Below are 24,834 nucleotides of genomic sequence, written 5' to 3'. Positions count from 1 at the left end.
TATGTGTATAGCCTTCGTACTTGTACAAACGAACACACATATGTAGCCTTTGTACGTTCTCACACCACGTCCACGTCCGAGAGCGATATCGAAAGGTCCTCCATAATCGATGGCGACACTAGAAAATGGCTTTATTTTGGAAATACGACATAATGGAAGGTTTCCCATAAGCGGAGCTGAAGCGGGCGCGGGGTGAGCCCGAAAACATTTGACACAACCACCGACAACCGCCCGAATAGCTCGCTTGGGCGATAAGATCCAAAAAGATTGCGCAAGAAGGTTTTGTAGAGTTTGAGCACCTGGGTGTAAAAATCTCTTATGATATTCTTCAATAATTAATACTGTCAATCGATGGGAGCGAGGCAATAATATGGGATGTTTTATAGAAAATTTAATTGGTGCATTCGCCAAGCGACCGCCCACCCTGACAATACCCGCCGCGTCAATAAACAACGAGAGCTTGCGCAAGCTTTTTGGCAGTAAATTTACACGACCATCCTTAAGATGGGTGATCTCTACAGAAAACGAAGTGAGCTGCACATGTTTTAACAAAAACATGAGAGCTGCCGTAGTTTCCGAATTCTGTAAAGATCCGACAATTTTGTTGTTAAACAACCGACAAAACCGAAAACAATAGGCTAACACTCGCTTTAACGTGAAAAGCGAAGAAAACCTGTCGAGAAGCATGTCAATTAAACTAGAAGTGTTTGACGCTACTAAGGTACAAATCCGCTGTTCTTCCAAGGTAGAGCCATTTGCCGGCTCGTCCAGTGACGATGAAGGCCAATTGCGTTCGTCTTTCAGCAACCAGGAAGGACCTCTCCACCAGAGTTCACACCCAATCAGATCCGCGGGCAGCATACCCCGAGATCCCACATCGGCTGGATTGGATAGAGTACTTACGTGGCGCCAACGATCAGGAGCGATAATTTCTTGAATATGACTAACACGGTTGGCCACGAAAGTCTTCCAGCGAGATGGACACGACTTGATCCACGCCAGGGCTACGCTTGAATCTGACCAGGCGACGACATCCTGAATAAGATATAAAGGCCGCAAAGCTTCCTGAACAGACAGCATTAAATCCGACAAAAGAACGGCGGCTTGCAGTTCCAACCTCGGAATTGATAATTTACGAAGAGGTGCCACTTTAGATTTAGCACAACAAAACTCTACAAATGTAGAGTCGTCTGCAGCAACAACACGACAGTAAATAACTGCAGCATAACCGCGCTCCGAGGCGTCGCAAAACCCATGAAGCTGCAACGAAACGAAAGAATGAACGATGCGACGAGGAATGATAATAGACTCTAACAACGACAACTGAGATTTAAAACGAGTCCATTCTGCGGCGATCACTTCCGAAACGTCGTCGTCCCAATGGATCCCCGATGACCATAAGACTTGCATTAAATATTTCGCATGAAACGCGATAGGGCATAAAAAACCTAATGGGTCATAAATGCGTGCGATGTTCGAAAGGATGGTACGCTTAGTACATCTTTGGTCACTAGGACTTGACACTTCAAATTGAAATGAATCAATCTGTGGACGCCACGATAATCCCAATATTTTAAGCGATAAGTCCGAAATTTCGTCAAAATGTTTAAATTCACTCGAGTACAACTCAGAGGGCGGGAGATCAGCGATAAGTTTCTTATTATTGGAGGTCCATTTTCTCAAATGGAACCCACCCGACGACAAAATCGTAGAAAGTTCTGATCTTAAAAGTAGAGCCTGCTCGATAGAGTCAGCACCCGTGACGACGTCATCGACATATATATCTCTACCAAGCACCATCGAACCAGTAGGATGAGTGACTGTAGACTCCTGGGCTAACTGCGCGATAGTTCGAAGAGCTTGATAAGGGGCAGATTTGACTCCATAAGTTACAGTCACTAATCTGTAATCTTTAACCGGACTGTTAGTAGAGCGTCGCCATAGAATCCGCTGGTACTCTGCATCTTTATCAGCTACGAGGATTTGTCGATACATGGCTTTTATGTCACCTGTAAAAACTACTTTGTGCCATCGAAACCGAGTAAGAATATCAAAGATGTTTGCTTGTAACTTGGGACCTGCCAAGAGTGTATCATTGAGCGACAATCCATTACTGTCTCTACAACTCGCGTCAAAAACGGCTCGAAGCGGTGTGCTAACAGAGTCGGGACGAAGAACGGCATGATGAGGAATGTAATAAAAATTCCCAACACCCACAGACGGTTGCTCTACCTCCTCCATGTGACCGCTCGTCTCATACTCATCCATAAACGAAACATAAGCTTCACGAAAATCAGCATGCTTTGAAAGCTTGCGTTCCAACGAAAAGAGTCTGCGCATTGCAGTTTCCCGAGTGTTCGAAAATATAGGCCTATTCAGAGGATCGACGAAAGGCAAAGGTACCACGAAACGGCCTTCACTCGTAGAACGAAAATTCTCAACGAAAATGTCTTCACAAAGTTGGTCCTCTTTCGACAATATAGATTTACTGGAACTACTAACATTCTCTAGCTCCCAGAATCTTTTTAGAGAACTGTCCAACGATAAATTAGATTGTGAAGAACTCGAAACGAAAAAACAATCTTTCCGACGACGATTATTGAAAGATTGCAAATGACTTTCATCACACTCCCCTATAATTATCCATCCAAATATGGTTTCAATAGCCTTAGGTTGACCCATACTTCCCTGTCTGCGACCATTAGCAAGAGAGGATGCAAATATGTCTGCGTTAAGCAATAAATCAATTGGTCCAGGATTTGCAAAGTCTGGGTCAGCAAGGCGCACATCCTTTATGTGATTCCACTTAGAAAAATCTACGATATGACATGGTTGATCAGCACAAATAGTTGGTAACACAAGGGCTTCAAAATTAAATTCAGTCTGATTTGTCCCCATGGATTTCACGGAACACAACAACGACCCTCTGGGCTGAGCCACAGCATTCCCAATCCCAGAGACAGACTCACCAGTTCGGTTAATTTTTAATCCAAGGCGCTCAGCACATTGTTCCGAAATAAAATTACATGCACTCGCACAATCCAATAAAGCACGAGCTGGATGATACTGTCCAACACTGTCCTTGACTGCTACCCTAGCAGTTGCAAATAACACTGTGTTACTATTTGATACCGTAGTCAAAGCAATATTAGTGCCTGATGGGCCACTCACCAAGACTTGTGGTGCCGGCTCATCCACTGGAGTTTTTGATGTTGATTTATAGAAATGCAAGAGAGTGTGGTGCGAGTACCCACACACACTACAACCAGATGACTCATGGCACTGTTTTACCTTGTGATTAATTGATAAACAACGAACACACAAACCCTTATTTTTTACGAATTTAAATCTTGCAGTTGCATCCAACTTTAAAAACTTATCACAACTGGCTAAACTGTGCTGATCATTACAATACTCACAAGCCGATGATGTAATGAAAAGAGTTGTCTTTGTTTTCCGATGATTGAAAGTTGCACTATGGTTGGATTTATTAGACAAATTATGATTTGGTATGGGCCTAACATCCATTACTTCTAAGGCACGAATCTGCTTTTCAATGAATTCCTGTAGTTTTTTAAAGTCTGGAATATCATTAGAGTTGAATTCAAGTTGGAATGCCTCGCGTGTATGCTTGTCTAATTTGGACCAAAGTAAATGAACCAACATAAAATTACTGTCTGGTAAACGAAGTTTCTCTAACACTTGTAAAGTTTCTTTGAATGTGCGATGCACTCGCTCCAACTCCACTCCTGACTTTGACTTAACCTGTTCACAGTACAACATTTTTTCATAGTAGGTAAAAGCAATCTGCCGTTTTTTATTAAAATGCAAATTTAAAGCATTATATGCATCAATATAGCTATCATTTGAAATAGGATAGTTTTTTATTAAATCCAATGCTGTACCTTGAACACTTGTCAACAAGTAATGCAACTTTTCAATATTTGGAATATCTCTTTTATGGATCAACGAATTAAACAACTGAATAAAAGAAATCCAATTTTCCAGTTTACCATCAAAAGGTTTTATGTTAATTTTAGGTAATTTGGCTGATATGTTTTCATTATATTGCTTAACAGGAGCACATTGTTGTGATCGTAACCGCGTAAGAACCGATTTCATTTTAGTCTCGAAATCCACTGTCACTTGAAATTCCACCTTACTATCACTACAATTCGAAATTACTGCTCGCTGAGCTTCATGAAAACTCTCCGAAATAGGCTTTAGATCATTTTCTGTATAGCCAACCAAATCAGTACCCATCATAAACTCCAAACGCATCATGGCATAGTCACGTTCGACTATGTTCTGATCGGCTTTCACTTCACTTGTCACAGAATGTTCACTTTCCGTCATTTTTATTGAAATACGAAACAAACAATTAAACAAAGTTTATACGAAAACAACGAAACGATAACGACAATAATAAACTTTGTTTAACCTCAAACTGTTTACATCAAACGTCAACTGTCAATTTGATAATAAATGACAGTAGCCAAATGCTACCACACTAACGAAACAAAATTAATGAATCGGAAAGGAACGTTATCTATGACAACAAGTGTCCCAATATTGCCAACACAAATTTACAAAAAAATACAAACTAAAGCAAGTCACTCTTCCTTTTTGTAATGGCGACCGAATAAAAGTATACCTTCAAATTTCGAACGAAAATTAAAAAACGATAAAATTATGTTTTTTAGCTTTAAATAGGTAACTTTTCACGATCCGGCCGAAGGATCAATGTTTTGGGGCGATAAAAATATGAAAATAAAGTGGACTGTAGCTAAAATTTAAATCAAAAACGAAAGCAAAGGAAATCTAAGTTTCTCGAAAACAATTAGTTATTCCGTTTATACAAATAGAAAGAGGGCGCGAAAAGTGCTTATACGCATACCTGGTTTCCTCAGGGTGTGTACTGCTCTGTGAGGCCTCAATCAAGACCGGCACATCAGCTACTTACGAGTGTACGAGCTCGGTTTACCACTGTTTTCGCCTCCGCAGCCTTACTTAATCTGCCCACACCTTCTCACAACACGGAATAATGCATATGCACTTATTTTAATGTATTAAAAAATAGAAAGAGTTTCTTTACTCTTAGTTTGTACAAATATTAGATCCTCCTGTTACGGGGTCGATACGAAAAGTGAAAAATTCAATATGGCACGCGCCGGAACACGGGTTGCCATATAAAAAACGGAAGTTAGAAATAAAATTTATAAAGTGTTGCCATTACAAAAAAGCAACGTGAAAGTTGAACAATGACGAACGGGTATTCAACTAGTTCAAAACAAACGTACAATTTTGAGCGAAACTAGCAAAATAATATACTGCAGCAGTATGAGTTAGAGTTACGAACTCATTAGTTGGAGCAAGTAATAACAGTTTCTTTGCAAACTAATTATTAAAACGTTTACTAATTTTAATTTTAAGGATTAAATATTTTTTTAGAATAGTTTAGTATAAGTAGGTGGGTTAGGTACTTCAATTGTACCTTTACAATAATGCGTTTGTTTAAATAAATGATAACTAAGCTATTACGAAAAAAATAAGTAATATTTTTCTAAGGATTTCGTATTTTATACGGAATATTCCAAGTTTAGGTATATTTTATACCTTAGGCTGCTATTTACTCATAAACTACTAATAATTCTCAAGCAAACTTAGCCGTTATAGTTTTCCTTGAAAGTTTGATATACTTACTACCATCCTGTTTTTTTTAAAGTTCCACCCACCGGTTTAGATTTTAGAAGGGGGGGGGGGGACGCTTGATAATAATGAAAATTTGCACTTGGAAGTTGAATATTTTGCAAACACATCACTGAATCGAAAAATCGTTTTAGCAACCCCCTAATGGTTTTAAAAGACCTATCCAAGCTATACGGTTGGATGAGAAAAAAAAATCACCCCCACTTTACGTCTATGGGAGGTACCCTAAAAAAAATGTTTACTTATAAAAAAAATTGTTGTACCATTTTGTCGGCATAGTTCACATAAAATATCCATGCAAAATTACAGCTTTCTAGCATTGATAGTCCCTGAGCAAAGCCGCGGACGGACGGACAGACAGACAGACAGACATGGCGAAACTATAAGGGTTCCGTTTTGCCATTTTGGCTCCGGAACCCTAAAAATATGTTTCTATTTCAGTTCTTTTTATAATTTGTAAATATTATTATTTTAAGTACAAATCTTTTTGCTTATAATTCGGAGACATGAAAAATACGAATTTCTTCAGGTGATAATGCAAGAAAAGCTAAAAAAGTTATTTTTCGTGCATATAACTTCAGTCAATTTTAAATTTTAAAGCTATATCCTTTAACCACTGAGTTAGACCACAAGTGTCTCAGAGAAATTAACTTCATTTAACCTATTGAACATTCCCAAATTTGATATGAAAAATAATACCGTTGTTTATCGTATTAGTATGCAACTACATTGTCAACTTTGCCAATCCAAGCATATGCAAAGGATTGCATCCTATGCTAATATCGTGTTGGATTAGCTTTCCTCACGGCATATGACAAGTTGAGTGAAAGCAGCTTATCCCACCTCTCTTGTGTAGATACCTTGTTGACGATACACGTGTACGTTCAGTCCGATGATATGACAGCTGGGAAATGAAAATAACTTTATGCATGCTGTGTATTAAGCTTTGAGCCCTTTTCAAGCCGCGGGTGATATAGAACTTAGTTCCACAATATAGCTCCTTGTTTTCTATACGACTCCAATTTGAAAACGTAACCTCCTATCTATATATGTCACCTCCTGCTAACTCCTATAATGTGGTGTGTCAGTTTGAGGTTTCGCGGAATAATTAATTGAAGGCGTCTACACACAGTTTTTTTCTTATTAGTTTTTATTTTATGTTTTTAAGGCAGTTATTTTTTAAATATTGACCCGGATAACTCACGTCTTAGAGATCGCTAAGCTATAAGACCGCCTACTGTCTACCCTGAATCTAAGCGTTTATATTATAAGTTTTGTTGTACTGATTTTTGGTGTGCAATAAAGAATATTTGTATTTGTCTTAAATCAAGTTTAGCCCGACATGTTTCGGGCTAATCCGTAGCCCTTCCTCTTCGGAGCAACGTTCGGCTAAGTTATCCGGGCCAATATATTTAATATGAGCGAGTCTCGCGGAAGTTCCAAATTCAGTTTTTTTTTATTTATAATTTGTTTGGTGCAGTTCTTCTCAACCTTAAGTGCGCGTTTGGGTGTCATCATAATTATTATATCTATATGAACGGTAACGGGCAAGGCCGTGGCATGGACGCCTGCGGGCAGCGAGAAGGGCAGGGGCACGGAGAGCATTTTCTCTGTTCAATGCATGTGTTTGTGTGTGTGTGTGAGAGAGAGAGAGAGAGATTTATTTACACATATTCGATACACATAAAAATACATAAGATGGAAAGAATAAAATTATGTGCTGCCATGTAAACACTGCAGTAAGCTTCTCAGCCGAGCTATGAACAGAGAATTATATACATTATAGCATGTAAACGGTTATTTAAAACTCGCTAACACAATGCGACTGTCATGATTTTGCTAGCGTCAGTGGGTTCAACAGTGCTAAGTTACATTACCTTCAGGTCGCAGGTTGTGTTGAGTAGCAAGTTTGAGGGCTTAAGGTCCCTGTGTAGCACGTTTGCCGAGTGGATGTACTTCAACCCTCGCAAGATTTGGTATAGGAAATAACAGATGTGGTCGTTACTTAATTTCTGGAACAAAATTGAGAAATTAGTCTGGTCCTGAAAGACCTTTTGGATCCCGGTGTCGAAGGCTGGCAAGAGCTGGAAAGCATAGAGAAATTGGGTGTTGAAGGCCAAGACCCACTTCGAGTCACTGCGCCCTAATAGTAAGTCTGGTTTTAATCATTTTAAATAGAAAAACCCGCCTTCAAAATATAACTTCGATACTTAGATAGAGTTAAAGTTTTTTTTTTCAAAAATATCGTCTCCTTTACCTGATTTATCTTGTGTATATTCAAACATTGTAAGCTAAATAGAAAGGTATTGTAGACTTAAATTACCTGTGTTTTTAACAATTTGTACAGGTCTGTTTCCATTAAACATTGCACGATGTACACATCCCGCATTTGGTCGATAGAGTCAGCTCTTAAAATATCTCGAATGTCGATTATCTGCAAAAGAAACATGTCATGAACGGCGATATCAGTCAAAGCTAAATATTTTTCAATTTAAGTACAGTAGCTATACATTTTATTCCAGGAAAACGATGGCGGTGTTTGCACAGCGAGTGAACCGAGTTAAACGATTCCAGTGGTGTGCGAAACACTCTAACGATTACAAAAGTATAAATTCCTGTAACGATATTGAGGTTTCATCGCTATAAATCGTTTAAAGCGGTCGTTATTGGATATTTATTTTACTAACAAGCTTTTAAAACCATAATACATACATACGTTACAAATGGCTACAAATTACTAAATACTCGTATTAAACGTTATTTAGACCAAGCCAATCCACTGAAACTATCTTAGAAATACCAAAGCAAAATTGCAATAAAACCAAATCAACTTACGTTTTCATGCTTAAACCGAGTTAGGATTTTAATCTCTCTGAGGGTTCTCTGACAATAGGTCTGGTGCTCGAACGGCGATATTTTCTTGATAGCGACTTTCGTCTTCTTTACATTGTCGAAGGCCGACCTGCGGAGCAATAAAACCGATAAATCATCCGAATGGCCTCGGAGCCCTATAATGGAATTATCATATGAACAAGAAAATATCCCATAATATCCGCGGAGGCATTACCAGATGGCAATACCACTTATTTCACACGTTGTCTCGCCACAGTCCTAAAGCTCACCTATTGAGTTATAGCATCGAGGACCACTTGTATTGTATTGTATTGTAAAACTCTTTATTGTACATAAATACACAGAACACAGGATAATAAGATGTACATAGGCGAATTTAGCCCTCAAAGGGATCTCTTCCAGACTTGATTTTAAAGCCTACTTCAATGTTTATTTATGAGGAAAACGAGGGTTTGGTTGCTAGCAGAAAATAATCACTAAAAGCAATTTCCAGTTGGAAGTGGCCACCAACAAAACAATGATAAATCGGCTTTATAATACAGCTTTTACGCGCCACCACAGGCAGACCACAATTCGATTAGATTACAATTCGATTCGAATACAATACGATTTGCATTACTAACTCGTGAAATGTAAATTTTCTACAATGACGAGTAGGTATCTTAAATTTTATGTCTTATTTTGGGACAGTATCTCGAAACTAATTACGTAAGTACTTACATTTCGCCAAAATTAAATCAGCACTTTCGAATATAATTTTACTTTCTAGGGTCAAACATTTGCTGGCTTGGATGTCACCAAGTATTAGACGTTGTGCGTGCTCCACACTTTTGAATACTCTAGGTGCTACGCTACCAGTGGCGATGTGGCTGTCACGGGACTAATGCTGGCTTGGATGTCACCAAGTATTAGACGTTGTGCGTGCTCCGCTATATTTGAACACGATGGATGGCCCAAACAATTTGACCGCTTTGGCTGTATCATTGTTAATGAACATTTTGGGTGCTTCAAAGTATTTGGTGGCCTTGACTGCTACGTACTATATGACGCTGACTGTACAGTGTGAAAACAAGAATAAGTCAAAGGCCTGCTAATCTTTCACCATGGGTTTGCGCCCAGCAGCGACACTTGCATAGGCTGAATATAGTGATGAAAATGAATTTAAGAGGCGACCATCCAATAGTTTCACGCAATTAAAAAAGAGAAAAACACCTTGAATGTTTATGCTAAATAGGATTTCGGACTCACACGGGAGCGTTTCTATCTGTAGAACATTACTTCTTTTTTTTCTGAAACTTTAGGGTCGTGAAGGTTCTTTTGTAAACGTCACATGTTATCTGGGACCATTCTGGAGCTCTGCCCTCGGCCGAGACAGCGGCCCCGCCTCCCATGGCGAAGAGTAATTTACGATCAACAACTTGAAAGCCTTACGAGATGACGTTAGGCCTTTTATTACACACGGAAATAGTATTATGTTATATGCGCTGTTTCATATGAATGTGTGGTTACAGTGTCAATGTTTAAGTTCGATAGATAAATAATATACGAGTACATAGTAATTATATATCAGCACAGCAGGTGCAGGTTAGGTTTTGCAGGTGGTGGGACCTTGTGCAAAGGTCCGCCCAGATTGCTACCACTATCTTGCTCGCTAATCCTGCCGTGAAGCAGCAGTGCTTGCACTGTTGTGTTTCGGCGTTGAGAGTAAGACAGCCGGTGAAATTACTGGCACTTAAGGTATCCCATCTTAGGCCTCTAGGTTAGCAACGCATCTGCAATACATGGTATTGCAGATGTTTATGGGCGGTGGTGATCTCTTACCATCAGGAGACCCACTTGCTCGTTTTTCATCCAGTCGCATAAAAAAAATCAGTTACAATCCACGTATACTCTATAATTTCATAATGTATCGTACGCTATAGGTACGCGTTTAATTGCCCGTATAAATGATCTGATAAGTGTTGGTGAAGCAACTGGGATACGATACACCGGAAAGATGGAATAAATATACAGCCTACAGCGTCCTCAATAAACACAATAAACATCACGTGAATTTAAAACTTATACAGACTCACTATAACTCCTGTAAGTCCTATAACAATGAAAATGTCGGCGTGATTCGACATATTTAAATAATGAAAAATTAAGAAACAAATGTACAACAAAAAACCATTTACTCGATATAATTGAGAATAATATTCCCTTTTGCAAACAACGAACAAGATTTATAATTGAAGGGACATATACACACAATTATTTCGAGTTCAAACAAAGTTTAGCATACAATCCATTTTCAAACAACGCAAATACAACCTCTACGGTACCAATTTAACGGGGTCCCTTGAGACTCTTTGAGTACTTACCTGAAATTAAAGAAAGACATAATTAGATAGACGTAGGTAAGTTTGGTTCAAGTATAAATGGTGCATTAATAATTATTTTAGAATAATACAAATCTTTACTTCGGTGAAAAGTGGACCCGTTTACAATGAGGGCTATCGCATATGAATTCGCCACTAAAGGCGCTAGTGTAGCGTGAGGTCTCCCTCCGAAATGTCAAATCTCATAGTTTTTGGGTGAGCTACGCGGGTTTATTTATAATTAGAATAATTTTGTGAATATTTTGCATTACCTGAAATTAATTATGGCATTATGCGTTACGGGGTAATGAATGTCTGTGTTTTGAGACAGTTTTACAATACAATACAATACAAAGACTCTTTATTGTACACCAGACATAGTAAACGATACAGAAAACAAATTATTAAAATTACAAGGTGAGCAATAGGCGGCCTTATCGCTTAAGAGCGATCTCTTCCAGGCAACCTTTTTTACAGAAAGAAGGAAGGACTAGTTTACAACAGGTGGTGCATCAAAAGTAGATCAGAAAATTTAAACGTAACAGCAATACATCTACGAATACATACATAATTATATCGTACATATAATATACGTCCAAAATAAATATAGGTAGTGAGATAAACAGCAACAAATAAATAAATAAATAAATTATAATAAGGCTAATAATTACAAGATGACAGATAGTGCTCCTTAAGCATAGATTTAAATAGTGACAAAGACTTTGCGCGTCGTAAGTCAATCGGTAAGGAGTTCCACAACCGAATAGCCTGGACAGTATAAGAATATACATAGAATTTGGAGTTAGATAGAGGCACGGAAAGGAGAAAGTTCTGAGAGCATCGAATAGAAGTTACGTAGCTAAATCGCTCTTTGAGGTAGCGAGGAGTTGCAGGGTTAAAGAGAATGCCGTAAAGAAGGTGAAGGTGAAGGTTTTGTCTTTCAGAAACTTTTATCCTCCCTTTTTTCCGAATAAAAAGGGACTCTTTAAAAGGGATCGGGATATTTTCAAAAGAGCTGTCGAACTATGTGCCACACGGTGATGCGAGTCAAAAAAAAATATTTTTAAATTTGTTACGTGTATGGAGTGCCCCCACTATAAATATTTATTTTTGTAATTTAACTACAAAACTAAATAGCGGCTTTGACAAGAAATCTGTACTCTAAATTTCATTGATATACATCTTTATTTTTCGAGTAAAATGCATGTGACATACGGACGGACGGACAGACAGACAGACATACAGACGGACTTGACGAAACTATAAGGGTTCCGTTTTTGCCATTTTGGCTCCGGAACCCTAAAAACGATAGCCCTGGCTCTATAATACATAAAAATGATCAATCAACTCGAACCTTACGAATTAAAGTGGTTTAAAACTCATACAAACCATTCCGTAGCACTACAGTTGACATATTTATTCAATTACGTATAGCGTCTATTTTGACCTTGGTATTATAAAACAACGCTTCTGTATCAAATTCTGAATCATTTTCATTATTAGACGAATTTGGCATCCTAAGGTGTGGCGGTTAAGTAAGATAGATAAGCAAGAAGGAAACGAAATTTCCCTGTTCAATTTATGCGTGCTATTAATTCCCAAGGCGACAAGGGGATTTTTACTTCGGAGAAATGAGCCCTTTGTTTTTACAGATACCATTTAAGTTTCAATTAAGCGAACCTCAATCAAAACGTTCCAGTGTGCTGTAATTATTAGCAAACAATGTTGTACCGTAGGCCACGGATAATTATTAAGACAAACATTGGACGGCTTTACGAGTACATACAACCAGTTAATTAAGCTTTTATTGCGCATTATTTTTTGTAAATCTAAATTGAAGTGCCCACCTCTAAAATCAACAACTGTAAGTTCATTTTTTAACAACTGTAAATTACTACAGGAATCTAAAGAGTTTTGCCTCCTGAACATGGGAAAATATTTATGAAGTATAATTTATTTCTCCATATTTAAAAAAATACAAAAAATTTACAAAACCCCGACACCAAAAAACGCCAGCAAAAATAAAAAAACGCCCGAAAAAAACGCCGCCAAAAAAGACAACTAAAAAGTAAAAAATAGTTATGCGTTACCTAGCTGTTGCCCGCGACTCCATCTGCGAATAATTCGTTTATCCCTATCCCGCGGGGACTATGCTGATTTCCCGCAAAATTAGCCTAAGTTAATTTAGTATAAGTACCTAGTAATATTTTTTCTATCTAAGCGTCGTCGGTGTCGGGGGACCGCTAAGGTTAACAGGAAACTAAAGTACATATGTTGTATTTTTTAAAGTTTTAACCTTAGCGGCAACCTTAGCATTTTTTTAGGTGACATCAGGGGGATGCAACGTTTGTATACATATACTAACCTCACACTCTCTGGTTTGCCTTTCTAAGTATTTATTGTACAAACTGTACAAATTGTACAAATTGTATACTTCATTGTATTTTTGTTGTAAATTCACCCTATAGCACTGCTAGGTACCCCTATGAAATAATTGCAGCGACTCTTACTGACATAATCATTGTTTTAATCAAGGTATGTATACCTACAACCATTTATTTACTTTTCAAACTTGTTAAGAAACAAATTACATGCGACAGCGACCTTAACTTACAAGATAACAGGCCATTTCTCTGCCCCGCGTGTTTAAACACTAAACTTTTCTTTTAGTATCTAACTTAACGGCTAAGTCGGTCCGCAAAAACTTACGACCCCCGAGGCTAAAGTGATTACGGCGATCCAGGCCTCGAGGGTGGTGATAAGACAATAGAAAACTGCGTAAGTATATCACGCAAATGACAGTGAACGCGATTAGATTACGGGACGATACTCGAACGACCCTCTCGTTTACGATAATTTCTTGCTAAATGACTCCGCATAACATGTTATGTTGTAGAGCGAGGGAAGATAAAACAACATGACAAACTAAAATACAACACAGCGGCAAATAAAAATGTAGGTACCTACCCTTTTACCAATGTTGTACCTATGAGTTTGATAGTTTAAAAAAGTTAACAGGAAGAAAATCGGGAACATCGATACCATTATTTATTTATACTCACTTAGTTCTGTTAACCAGGAAAATGGTTTCTTATTTCTGAAGGAATTTTGTAGGTACCTATGTATGTTGTTTTATTAACTCGAACGGAGAATGTACAGTCAAGTGCAAATATAAGTATCTATTCGAACTACTTTAAAATATGTTACTACGGCCTTATTGCGTCGGAATAAGTCTGTGGTACTTATTTTTGAAACTTTGAATAAGTTCATATTTTTACTCTTGACTGTACTCTTGAATGTTTGGGGTAAGAAGCTGAGTTTGAGTGTAATCATTTCCAATTTTCTCGAAACTATAGAACCGATTTTAATAAGTACGAAAATTTGCGGCGGTGTATTCTTTATAATTAAAGACAAGGCTTTGTTTTACTTTCTTTTCGTCGTGTGATTTAATTTTATTTCTTGACAGTCTTGCAAGCAATTTGACAGATAATACTTAAATTATATGTACCTTAAAGACTAACACAATTATTTCATGAATCTGCATTCACTTAGTTTGTCCAAACACTCCTTTAAATGTAATAGGCCAATAAACAACGGCAAAAGTAAAGAGAAGATTACTTCAAGAAGATTAATTAGGTTAGCTTGAAAAGCTCTCTTTAAGGGATAAGTTCGCCTTTGTACTCTTTTTGTTTTGTTATTTTCTTTTTGTATTATTTTGTGTTTTATGTACAATAAAGTATTTACATACATACATATACATTACTTGTGGGGACAAAAAGGCTCGTAAAAATTTCTTATTACTAGATGAAAACCCGGCTTCGCTCGGGTAAAATGTAGACTCATAATAATATGTTTGAAAAAATTTTTTGCCAGTAAAGACTGTCGTACTTATCGAAAAATCTGACGTATATTCCCAGCCTTAATTATTATCACAAAACACTTTAACGGCTAACCTACGTATCGGTATTTCACCAGTAGATATTTTCCTAAATCTTATTTGCCCAAATAACTACGTAGTCAGTCCAAAGTTCTGTCAAATGAAAATAATGATAAAAACAAAGTACCAATCAGTTTAATAAATTATATAACAATTTAAAAGTACATTTAATAAAAAAATAAAATTTAAGTACTTAAAATTATTCAAAATGACTTCCTTTGTTTTTATACAGGCCCTTAATCGGCGCAGCCAGTCGTCTATCGCAGCACGCACCATTTTCATGTCTATTTCAGCGACTGCTTTTTCTTAAAGATGACTTCAGGCTCTCCAAATTTTTATGGGTTTAGCACAGACCTTCCTCTCTAAGACCTGCCAAATTTTAAGTCCAGAGGATTAAGGTTCGGACTGGAGGAAGGCCAATCTTCGTGTCTTATAAAGTCGATTTTGAAACGGCCAAACCAGGCTTGAGTGGTCTTGGCTTTGTGTGCTGGCGCAGAATCCTGCTGGAACACAAAAATTATGACCTGAAAATAGCGTGTTGGGCAGATCTTTGACATGCTTATCCAAAACCGTCTCTTGGTACACTTTCGCACTGATTTTGACCCCTTTTTCGCAAAAATGAACCTCAGTTGGCCCGTAATAAGATCAGAGAAACTCTTCAGAGCCTCCTAGCGTACACTCTATCATTATGTTTATTGTACTTCTCTTCAATATCGAAAATCTTTCGTCTGTAAAGAGATATCACGGTGTCGATTTTCGCGTACCGCTATCAACTTCCGGGTCTTTTAAACTTATTGTTTTTAGACGGCATTAAGTAAGTGCCCACTTTATTTTTTGTATGCTCGCAGACTAAGATCTTCGTTTTAAAACCTTTTGACGGTTTTCTACTGACACCCATCTGCAAACCATCAACTTCTGTTTTCGGCAGGATTCTTGCATGCGTGCCTGATCGCTTTGATCACTGCTGGTGTTTGTACGGAGCGAGGCCGGCCAATTCTTTTCTTGTCCTCAACACTGGAGACTTCATTGTTTCAATCGTACGGTACACAAACCTAAGCGTTATATTTACATTTTTGAGCAACTTGAAAATGGTACTTGGCGAGTGCCACAGCGGTGCAATGCTAAAACAGCTATTCGGTTTCTTTCAACGTCCACTCCATCGTGAGAAATTGCAGCGAATGACTGTTTATTGTTTTAAAATAATTGACAACATTCAAAAATGGAATTTTATCAAATTTTCTTAAAATCATGTTTTAAATTTAAAATAATGTGCCAGTGACAGAACTTTGGACCGACTACGTATGTCTGTCTCATAATCAAAGAAATTAACCTAAAGGGCCCCATATAAGGTACGATCCGGCTGTACGACGATCTGATGAAAATCGACGAATCGTACCGTGTGTGGGGCCCTTAAAAGGTCACAATGGAGGACGAAATGCAAACCTGTGACACGTGATGACGTGACACGCACGCCACTTTGATGTGATGACTTTGACATGTTTACTTCGCAACGCCATTATATATACTCAGTAATTTATTCCATTTTTATGAAAATACTCGCTAAATCCGATTTTCTACCTACAAGTTGTCGACTCGGAACAAACGTCAACAACTGAAGATAGTTATTAGTTTGAAGGTAGTTGGTGATAGTTTGGAGTTTTGATAGATCCATTCAAGTTTTTCCGGCAAGACGTTCGTTTACACGTCCTGAGTCACAGTTCTTTGAATGGATCTTTTTTGGCGTGACGCACGCGATGTGTTAAGGGCGAGCCGTATCTAAGAGCTAGCTAGTATGAAACGGAACGTTTATTAACTACCCAAGATGGCGACTGCGTTTGTTGTCAAGTGCCATTAGATTTAAGAAATTCTCCATAATCCGAATTTGCGATATATGTGTCGACTCGGATCGACTATTTTTACGCTCTTCAATTTGATGTGCATTTCGTTCGAGTCTACCGTACCCCTGGACGAAATTATTAATATAGAAGATTCAGATTTTACGTTACTACTACCTAACCTACATGTTAGAAAAAAGCTGAACTGTGTTTATGAATGTGGATATTCGGTTTTATAGCCGACGAAAACATAGTTATCTTTGAATAAAAACACAAAAATACTATGCTCTAAAGTAGGATTAGCCAGCGATGAACATAAATCATGTATGCCTGGTGACAAACAGTAAAAAGCTAGAAGGGTTCCGTTGTAACCATATTCGTTAAGGGCCAAGAAATAAAAAAAAATTCATGGGACACTTGACACAATTGACCTAGTCCCACCCAATGCAAGCAAAGCTTGTATGTTATGGGTATTAGACAACCGATAAACATACTTGAATAGATAGGTACATACTTGAATACTTATTAAACACCAAAAATCTACCCCGACCGAGGATCGAACCCGGGACTTGAAGCTTCGTAGTCAGTCAGTCTCTAAATATGAGTTACGTTTACGAATGTAAATTGGAATTGGAATTATTTACGAAGAATATGTTATTTGACTTTCCATTTTCCTCTAGGAGTGAGCGTCCCATGAATTGTGCCGTGACCTGTGTAATACATTGTTTCACCAATATTCGTCCTAATATTTTGGGCCCCATATTTTATTCCGTGACTTATAGGGGCGACCCTATCCATTCATATCATATTGACAGACAAATCAAGTATGCAAATTGAAATTAATAGTCTCTTCGCGAAATCTCATTCCGTAGGTTTACTCAGTACTCCATTGAGCTTTCAGAACTAATAATGGACTACGCCGTACTAAGAAAGTATTTGCCATCACCAAATTTGAGTAGGTTCGCAGTTATTTGCCTCCGAGAGCGAATTGGGCATGTAATTGTGAGGGAAATTTGTTTCCGAGTATATCGGGCCAAGTGAACGTGCTTGTTAACATTTAGGCGAATCAAATTGCTAACCGTTCGCCCTTAAATCAAATTTACAGTACTATGGCACTACTACGGCATGGAATTTCACATTTCTGGACTTGAGAAAAGTGTAACAAACGTTGGATATGCGGACTTTTTAGTGGTATGATTCCTGAAGCTTACCTGTAAGCTTTTCATATTCAAATTAAAAGCAAACACTGTTCTGGTCATCAATTTTTTTTACGTATTGAGTTGAGAACCCACCCTAACAAATGATAAAAGTGAACTTAACCATACAATACTATATACTCTGTTATTAAACCAAGATACTAAAGTGACAGTATGAAAAGTCAAATGTAAATATAATGTGACCAGCATAATACGAATAGTGCTGCTCTCTGATTTCAGTTTTCGACATAATTGCAAATAATCAATAAAACATAATATTTTTCATCACACTTGCTCGTAAACAGTGTCGTAACATGCAGGCTACCTTGGTTGCAACCCCCCAAACAAAACCCTCGACCTTAATGTGCTTGTTATGAAACCCGTGGTCGGTAAATCGGTCGAGAATCCCATAAGCTTGCATAGTTATATAGCATATATGGGTGTTTCAAATTTTAGGTCCCAAATATGTTTGGAAGTAAAGTAAATACCCGTTATGCGTGTAAGATTCTTACCGCAGCGAACATAAGAGCTGATGAACTTGAAACGGCTGAACCGATTTTGATAAAACATGTCTAAGAACCATCGCTAGCAAACATGCTTTCAAATAAAAAAAACCGCATTCAAATCGGTCCACCCGTTTAAGGGCTACGGTGCCACAGACAGACACACATAGCGGTCAAACTTATTTTGCGTCGGGGGTTAAAATAAAGTTTAAAAATCAACATCTACAAACAGTCGAAATATCTCCTAAACGGTATAATATATAGGTACTTACCGAAACTTTTCGGTGATTACCGGTTGTGGCACATCGCTATTTATGAGATGCAAAAAAAATTGTAACACATGAAACGTAAACGTAAACGTGGTTTAATAAACAGAGAATGCATCTTTATTATTATTTGCCCGGTCCGAAGCATCTTGAGTTGCAAAATACTGGTGCCATATCTATAGAAGGGATGCCGAGGCGAGACGTTCAATTGTTCCATTGACATTTAATTTCCTTGCTCGACTTGCCACGATCTCTTGCTAGAGGCAGTTGCAACGCTATGCATCGCGTTTATTCCTGCTGAGCTCAGCAGGAATAAACGCTCTTAAATGATAGAAGAAACTTTTTCTTCAACGTTACCAGAACGTTACACATAAAAATGCTACGTTCCAAGCAAATAAATAACAATCTACGTTCGTAGCATAAATAACATTGACTTTTGATTTTCCATAAATGGTTCGAGGTGAGCATGATGGTGCAAAGAGCTCAGATGTAATGGAAGTCCTTCGCCTAAATATGAGTAAGACTAAACAAGTTTTTTCGGGAATCCTAACCCAAACAGCGCGCGATCCTAATTCTCTAATCCTAATTAATTAAGTAAGTATACCTACCTATCTATGACGTACCAAACCAACTTCTAGTCACCTGGTAATATACCTGATAAGACAAAGCACTCAACAATAGCAAACGTATCTCTATTGCTTAGACCCTATCAGACGATGTTATTGCCAGTGACTGTACCTACTGTTCATGAACATTAACATGTTGCATGCATAGTATGACGAGTAAGATTACGAACTGAATATTCCAGTAAGAAAGCGAGATAAAAAGATACAAATAATTGAGCCCACCAAGTACATAATAGTTGTAACAAATATAATTGGGTAATGGGTATTTATACACGCAAAAGGAACCAGATAATCGCTTCATAATGAGACACGTTTGAGGATAAATCAGTGTTCTATTCCGAGTCCGCATTGCTCTCACTCTCATTGAATATAGAAACAAAAACAACTCGTTCAAAGGAAGACCAGAGGAATCTCGTCAGTATGCTTACTATAATGAAAGAGCGTTATCTCTATTTAGTTCTATATTTTGTGGGAAAACTCGTTGCTTGCTAGCCTTAGTCGCACAGAGTTACTTTAATTCAATTCGTCACAAATAACTACATACTATTTTATCAGTACCTTCACTTTTATTTTTATAAGGTTCTGTAGTCTTACAAGGAACTCATAATAGTTGCGCCATGTCTGTCCGTCCGTCCGTGGTTTAGCTTAGAGAAATGGTCCGGAAGGGAAACTACTAGTATCTACTAGAAAGCTGTAATTTTGCATGAATATTGTATTTTAAACACGCCAACAAAGTAAGAATAAGAATAAGAATAAGAATGGTTTATTGGCTGATAAAATAGATACACATACAGAAACACACACAGAAACACATACAGAAAGTGCTGAAATAATAAAACAAAAACTAAGGTACCTCCCCGACACGTAAAGTGCGGATGGTTTATTTTTATAATACATAACTTACATCAAATCTACTGAGAACTGCGACTTAAAATAATTATTTAAGACGGATCGTTACGCTAAAATCTGGAACGGCCATACTGTTTGCATATAAAGCTGGAGTTTATGTCATGCGGAGTGGACGCGAGCAGTAAAAGCTTCCATCATGCTTGTATTACAGTCGTTCGTTATCCCTAATGAGAAGCGAACCAGACTCGACGACTACCTAACTTATTTACTAGCTGAAGTCTACGTTGTGCCGTCACTACCTCGTTTCAGTAAACCACGTCCTCCGCAAACTAGCGTAGCTTGTTTAAAAACTTATCTAGCTTCTAAAGTAACAATATATTCAGCAAATTTGCTGGAAGCTCGCAGTATTCCCTGGACGGCAAAGTTAGTTTGGAATGGAGAGATAGTCCGTGTTACTACTACCCTTATAAACGTTTCAATGGGAGCCGATGGGCTAGAATCGTTCTAATAATTGGCTATTCAAAATGCGGCTATGCCAGCAAATCAATTTCAATTCAGACTGGTCAAAATTTTCGTTAGGCTCTTGATTTCAATGTCCGTTTCAGTTCCACTTTCATCTTTATTTTTAAAGAATTTTTGGTTTCTTGGGAACACATTACGACTGCCTCAGAGAATATGTAGTTGACATAAAGCATATCGCATGTGAACCATTTGTTGTGCCAGTATTAGCATTAGAGTAATCTTGTGCTGTTAGGGAAGGCGCGGTGCGGTACCTTATATGATCGATGGTAATATAAGCAACGCGGCGTAGGAAATATCATCAGTGTCGTGTGAAGGCGTAACTTGGCACAAATGAGGTGTGCTAATTGTTCATTACTGGTGCCTGTCTCCGCTAAATATCGGTAGGTAGAAGAGTAAGGTGGACTTACGTTCCATTAAGGCACGAATGATAATCGGGACATTTAAAATAATATATCGTAGCTTTTTAAAACAATATGCTCTACTGCGATAAAGCAAATAAATTTCCAACGACCTCATAAAAGTTAGGTCTGTTAAGCGCCCGTAATAAAATTATTTTGTGAAATGTACCTACTCAACCCCAACCCAATTAAAACGAAAGCCGAGATAAAATAATTAATAATGATTCAAAGTTATGTTTTTAAAATTAAAATTCTAAAGCAATTCTCATGGCGACTTGCTGAAAATAAATCTCGATTTACTGTTGTGCTCAGTTTAGTAATGTTAATATGTATAGAACTGTCAAGCGTATAACCCGGTTTAATGACCGTCTAGGTCATTTTTTTTTCCAGTAAGAATCTAGATAATTTTTTCAAGTAAGTGGCCAAGACGTGAAACACGTTGAAACTAATAACATTATATATTTATGTTCTATATTTCCAAAACACAACTGTTACAGTTGTGTTAGGCAAATATGATACTTCACGCATACCTGTCTATTGGCAATCCGGAAATTCCGGAACTATATAAAAATCGTGGCCAGACCACATAGATAATATGTCTATATGTATAAATGTGATTTCGTTAAACCTTCTTGTAGAAAAAACGACGAAGCTTTTATGGATAAATATTGTAGCCTTAACAGATATTAATGTGTTGCCATTAAATATCGGATTATCTCTGCGGAACAGCTAACGATTTTTTACGGGCAACTAGTGCAGACACTAAATGATAAATTATTCCGTAAACTCTCCCTCTTTACTCATCTTTGTGCGAATTCCGAGCCAAGCCTACAAGCAATATCTCTAATCCAGCTTAACAAAAGTAATAAGCGGAAGGATGCTAGAATTTAACTGCGCCATTTGAACGAACCATACTGTCGGAATATTAATTAGACTACATTAATTCCTCTGTTCACTATTAATGTTAAGGAAAAAGCAATTCAAGCTACAATTAGCATGATTTATTGTATTTTTCGAACAATTTAACCCTGCTTAGAAGAGAGAATAAATTTAAGGATCTTTAAATAATAGAGCCGTAAACATCTCGAGGGGTTCGGTTTGTGTATCGCTTGAATGAATAATTAATAGGGATTGTACTAAACGTAAGCCGTCGAAAATTACCTTCTTGCGGAGTGCGTCGGACGCTTGCGCACGCAAGTAAAGAAAAAAAAAAACAGACGCGTATTAAATAGATATACACATTTGTAACAATTATCATTATCATGAGAACACTTAATTTTAATAATAATAATAAACGTTTATTGCAGACCAGGGTCCATAGATTGTTATTGTTATTATTACATAATCTTATTTTAATTATGTATAATGATATAAATAATTTATTGAACCAGGCGTTACTAAGCGGATGTCTAACGTCTGGTAGCATGGTATAGTTTTGTTGCTCTGACGACGAGCTCTGGTTGAGTTCGAAACACGTCAGTGTAGTGTGGTAGTGGTGATAGATGGGTTTGTGTTATTTGTGTGTGTTCTTACTTGTTGAGGTGGAAGAACTGCATGTACACACATTTCTTGCATAAACGTAGCTATCATAAAGATCGCGGGTGAGCAAAGAAACCGTTTCAGTTCATTTAAATATTACCGTGCACGTATCTTATCTTCTTTCTGGTTCATTTTAACTTCATTATTTCAGTTCATGACAATATAATTTATTATCAAAGCATCTGAATCAAGACAACCCTTCAATTTAGTAAAATGTTTAAAACTCCGACACCAATACGTTTCAACAGCCAGAACCTTTCGTGTATGAATCATTAGTTTACTTGCATACATCTCAATAATAATGGCCTATTAATAATTTTATTTTTGGGACCCACTTATTTCGCTCTGTCAGTCAGGATTGTCGCTGTCCCAATATTTACTTATACAGATAGAATGCTGTGACACAGCAATGCCCTACATTCTGAGTAGAGATTAGTAAACACATTAGTGCCATAATAAACAATGGAGATCGGAGCTCGGGCTAGGTCTTTACCTGTAACGGAGTAACGGTGTAACGGAGCGAAGAATATTAGGAAGTCGCTGTTTATAAAGTAATATGGCTGTCATAAATAATCTCGGCGTATATTTTAAATCGTATAAATAAACTGCCTTTGACGCGATGAACTTTGCATTCCACAGAGCCTATTGTTTTTTATTTAACAAAAATGGAACCGGTAATTTACATTACGAACCGTACTTCCGACCTTGTGGATTTCCATGAAAAAAATATGAAAAAGGAAATCTTTGGCCTTGTCGACGCTCTTCTTAGACTTGTTTATGTAAAAGTGCTCAGTATCCTAAACCCGGTTCATGCCAATGAGCTCTTTCTATTACGTTATTTGATCATTTTTCACTAGCTCGTGGAAAGAAAAGCTTTTCCTCAGCTCTTCTTATGAAAGGTAGACTGTACGATTAATACTTGCGATCGGGTATAATGAAAATGGCTGCCTGAAATACAACAATAGCTTTATTTATTGAAATGATTTGACGCAGCAGTTACGCTTTATCTGTAGGTAGTCATGGCAAAATAGGGACTACATTTAATTGTAAACCAATATCGAGGCAGCTGACACGAAATACGTTGATAAAGGCGATTCACAGAGCGTCCATTTGGCAGAAGTTAAATTGGTTTTAGTAGAATTGATACTTTTAGTTAGTCGCAAGCGCAAATTAACGCTGCCAGGCAAATTGCAGATTGACAGTATTTTTTTTACATATAAAACTGACCGTGATTGACCTGATGCAAAGTGCAGATGAGGCCAAAGGTCACAGCAGTATTCCGTCTTTTTTTGCCGTATGGTCAAATCCCACGACGTGCTTTTCTTACACTTCAATAATTTTACTTTCTCGCATAAATAATATAATTAATGAGATAATATTACTAACAGATCTTTATCAAAGGCAAAGAGAAGGAGAGAAGGTTCATAACCTACGTTATCTATTTAAAGTACTTCTAAGTAGTTTCAAATACTATCATGTTTTTTTTTTACTTTATTAATATAAGCACGAATTTTTACGCAAAAATAATAAACGGGCTTCCTGTAATCCGTGTTGCTACACGCCAATTTAGAAAATTGAATGCGAGGGAATTGAGTAAAGCTCTTATATTCGCATACGCACAGAATAATTTAATAATAAAGTCGCGGTTTTGTCAGTTAGGTAATTCTGGATAATTATACCTGTTTCATCAATCTCATAAATATATATCAAACCGGTGAAACAAACAGGGCTATAGAAGCCATTTTTTGTAAGAAACACAGAAATATTTAATAGATTAAATATGGACGAAATGTTTAATGTCATTGTGGGGTTGTACAACTAGGGCCGAACTTTATGTTTTAGATAAGGATTAAACGAGAAGATAATCTCTTTATATCTATAGACAAAGTGTTTGTGAATTGTCATGTAACCCCAACATTTTGAGTCCCAAAACACCATACTAAAATTGCTTGCAAGCCTATATAACCTGTTAAAGACAAATTTTATTAGACGAGGGACTGCGGCTAATTATTATTAAGAAATATTCTGACACATTAAACGTGCTCATTAAATAAGCCCAAATTACCATAACTAGACACATGAGGCGTAGTTCGTCTTCGCACCCGCATCAGACCCCTGTCTCGGGCTCAGTCGGACCACCCTGTATAATTACACATTTCTTGTACACAACACAGGGAACTTGCACCAACAATATACGAGTATACAATTACGTAGTAGTATGTCTTGAGGCCTTATTGTCTA

The 24,834-nt window shown here is 37.4% G+C and overlaps 1 protein-coding gene across 1 annotated transcript in view; it reads right to left on the bottom strand.

The window, feature by feature from the left end:
• The window catches only part of rl (Mitogen-activated protein kinase rl), a 67,463-nt gene that overhangs the window by 13,058 nt on the left and 29,571 nt on the right, over positions 1-24,834 (bottom strand). The window contains exons 2-4 of the mRNA XM_074087578.1: positions 8,545-8,671; positions 8,033-8,143; positions 7,587-7,721 (exon numbers count right to left, since the gene is read on the bottom strand). Coding sequence (XP_073943679.1) covers positions 7,587-7,721; positions 8,033-8,143; positions 8,545-8,671 — 373 coding nt within the window. The remainder of the gene's footprint in view (positions 1-7,586; positions 7,722-8,032; positions 8,144-8,544; positions 8,672-24,834) is intronic.

The sequence above is a fragment of the Choristoneura fumiferana genome, chromosome 5 (assembly GCF_025370935.1).
Source record: "Choristoneura fumiferana chromosome 5, NRCan_CFum_1, whole genome shotgun sequence".
NCBI lineage: Eukaryota > Metazoa > Arthropoda > Insecta > Lepidoptera > Tortricidae > Choristoneura > Choristoneura fumiferana.
Note: the sequence above shows the minus strand (reverse complement) of the source record. Positions and strands in the feature narration are given on the sequence as shown.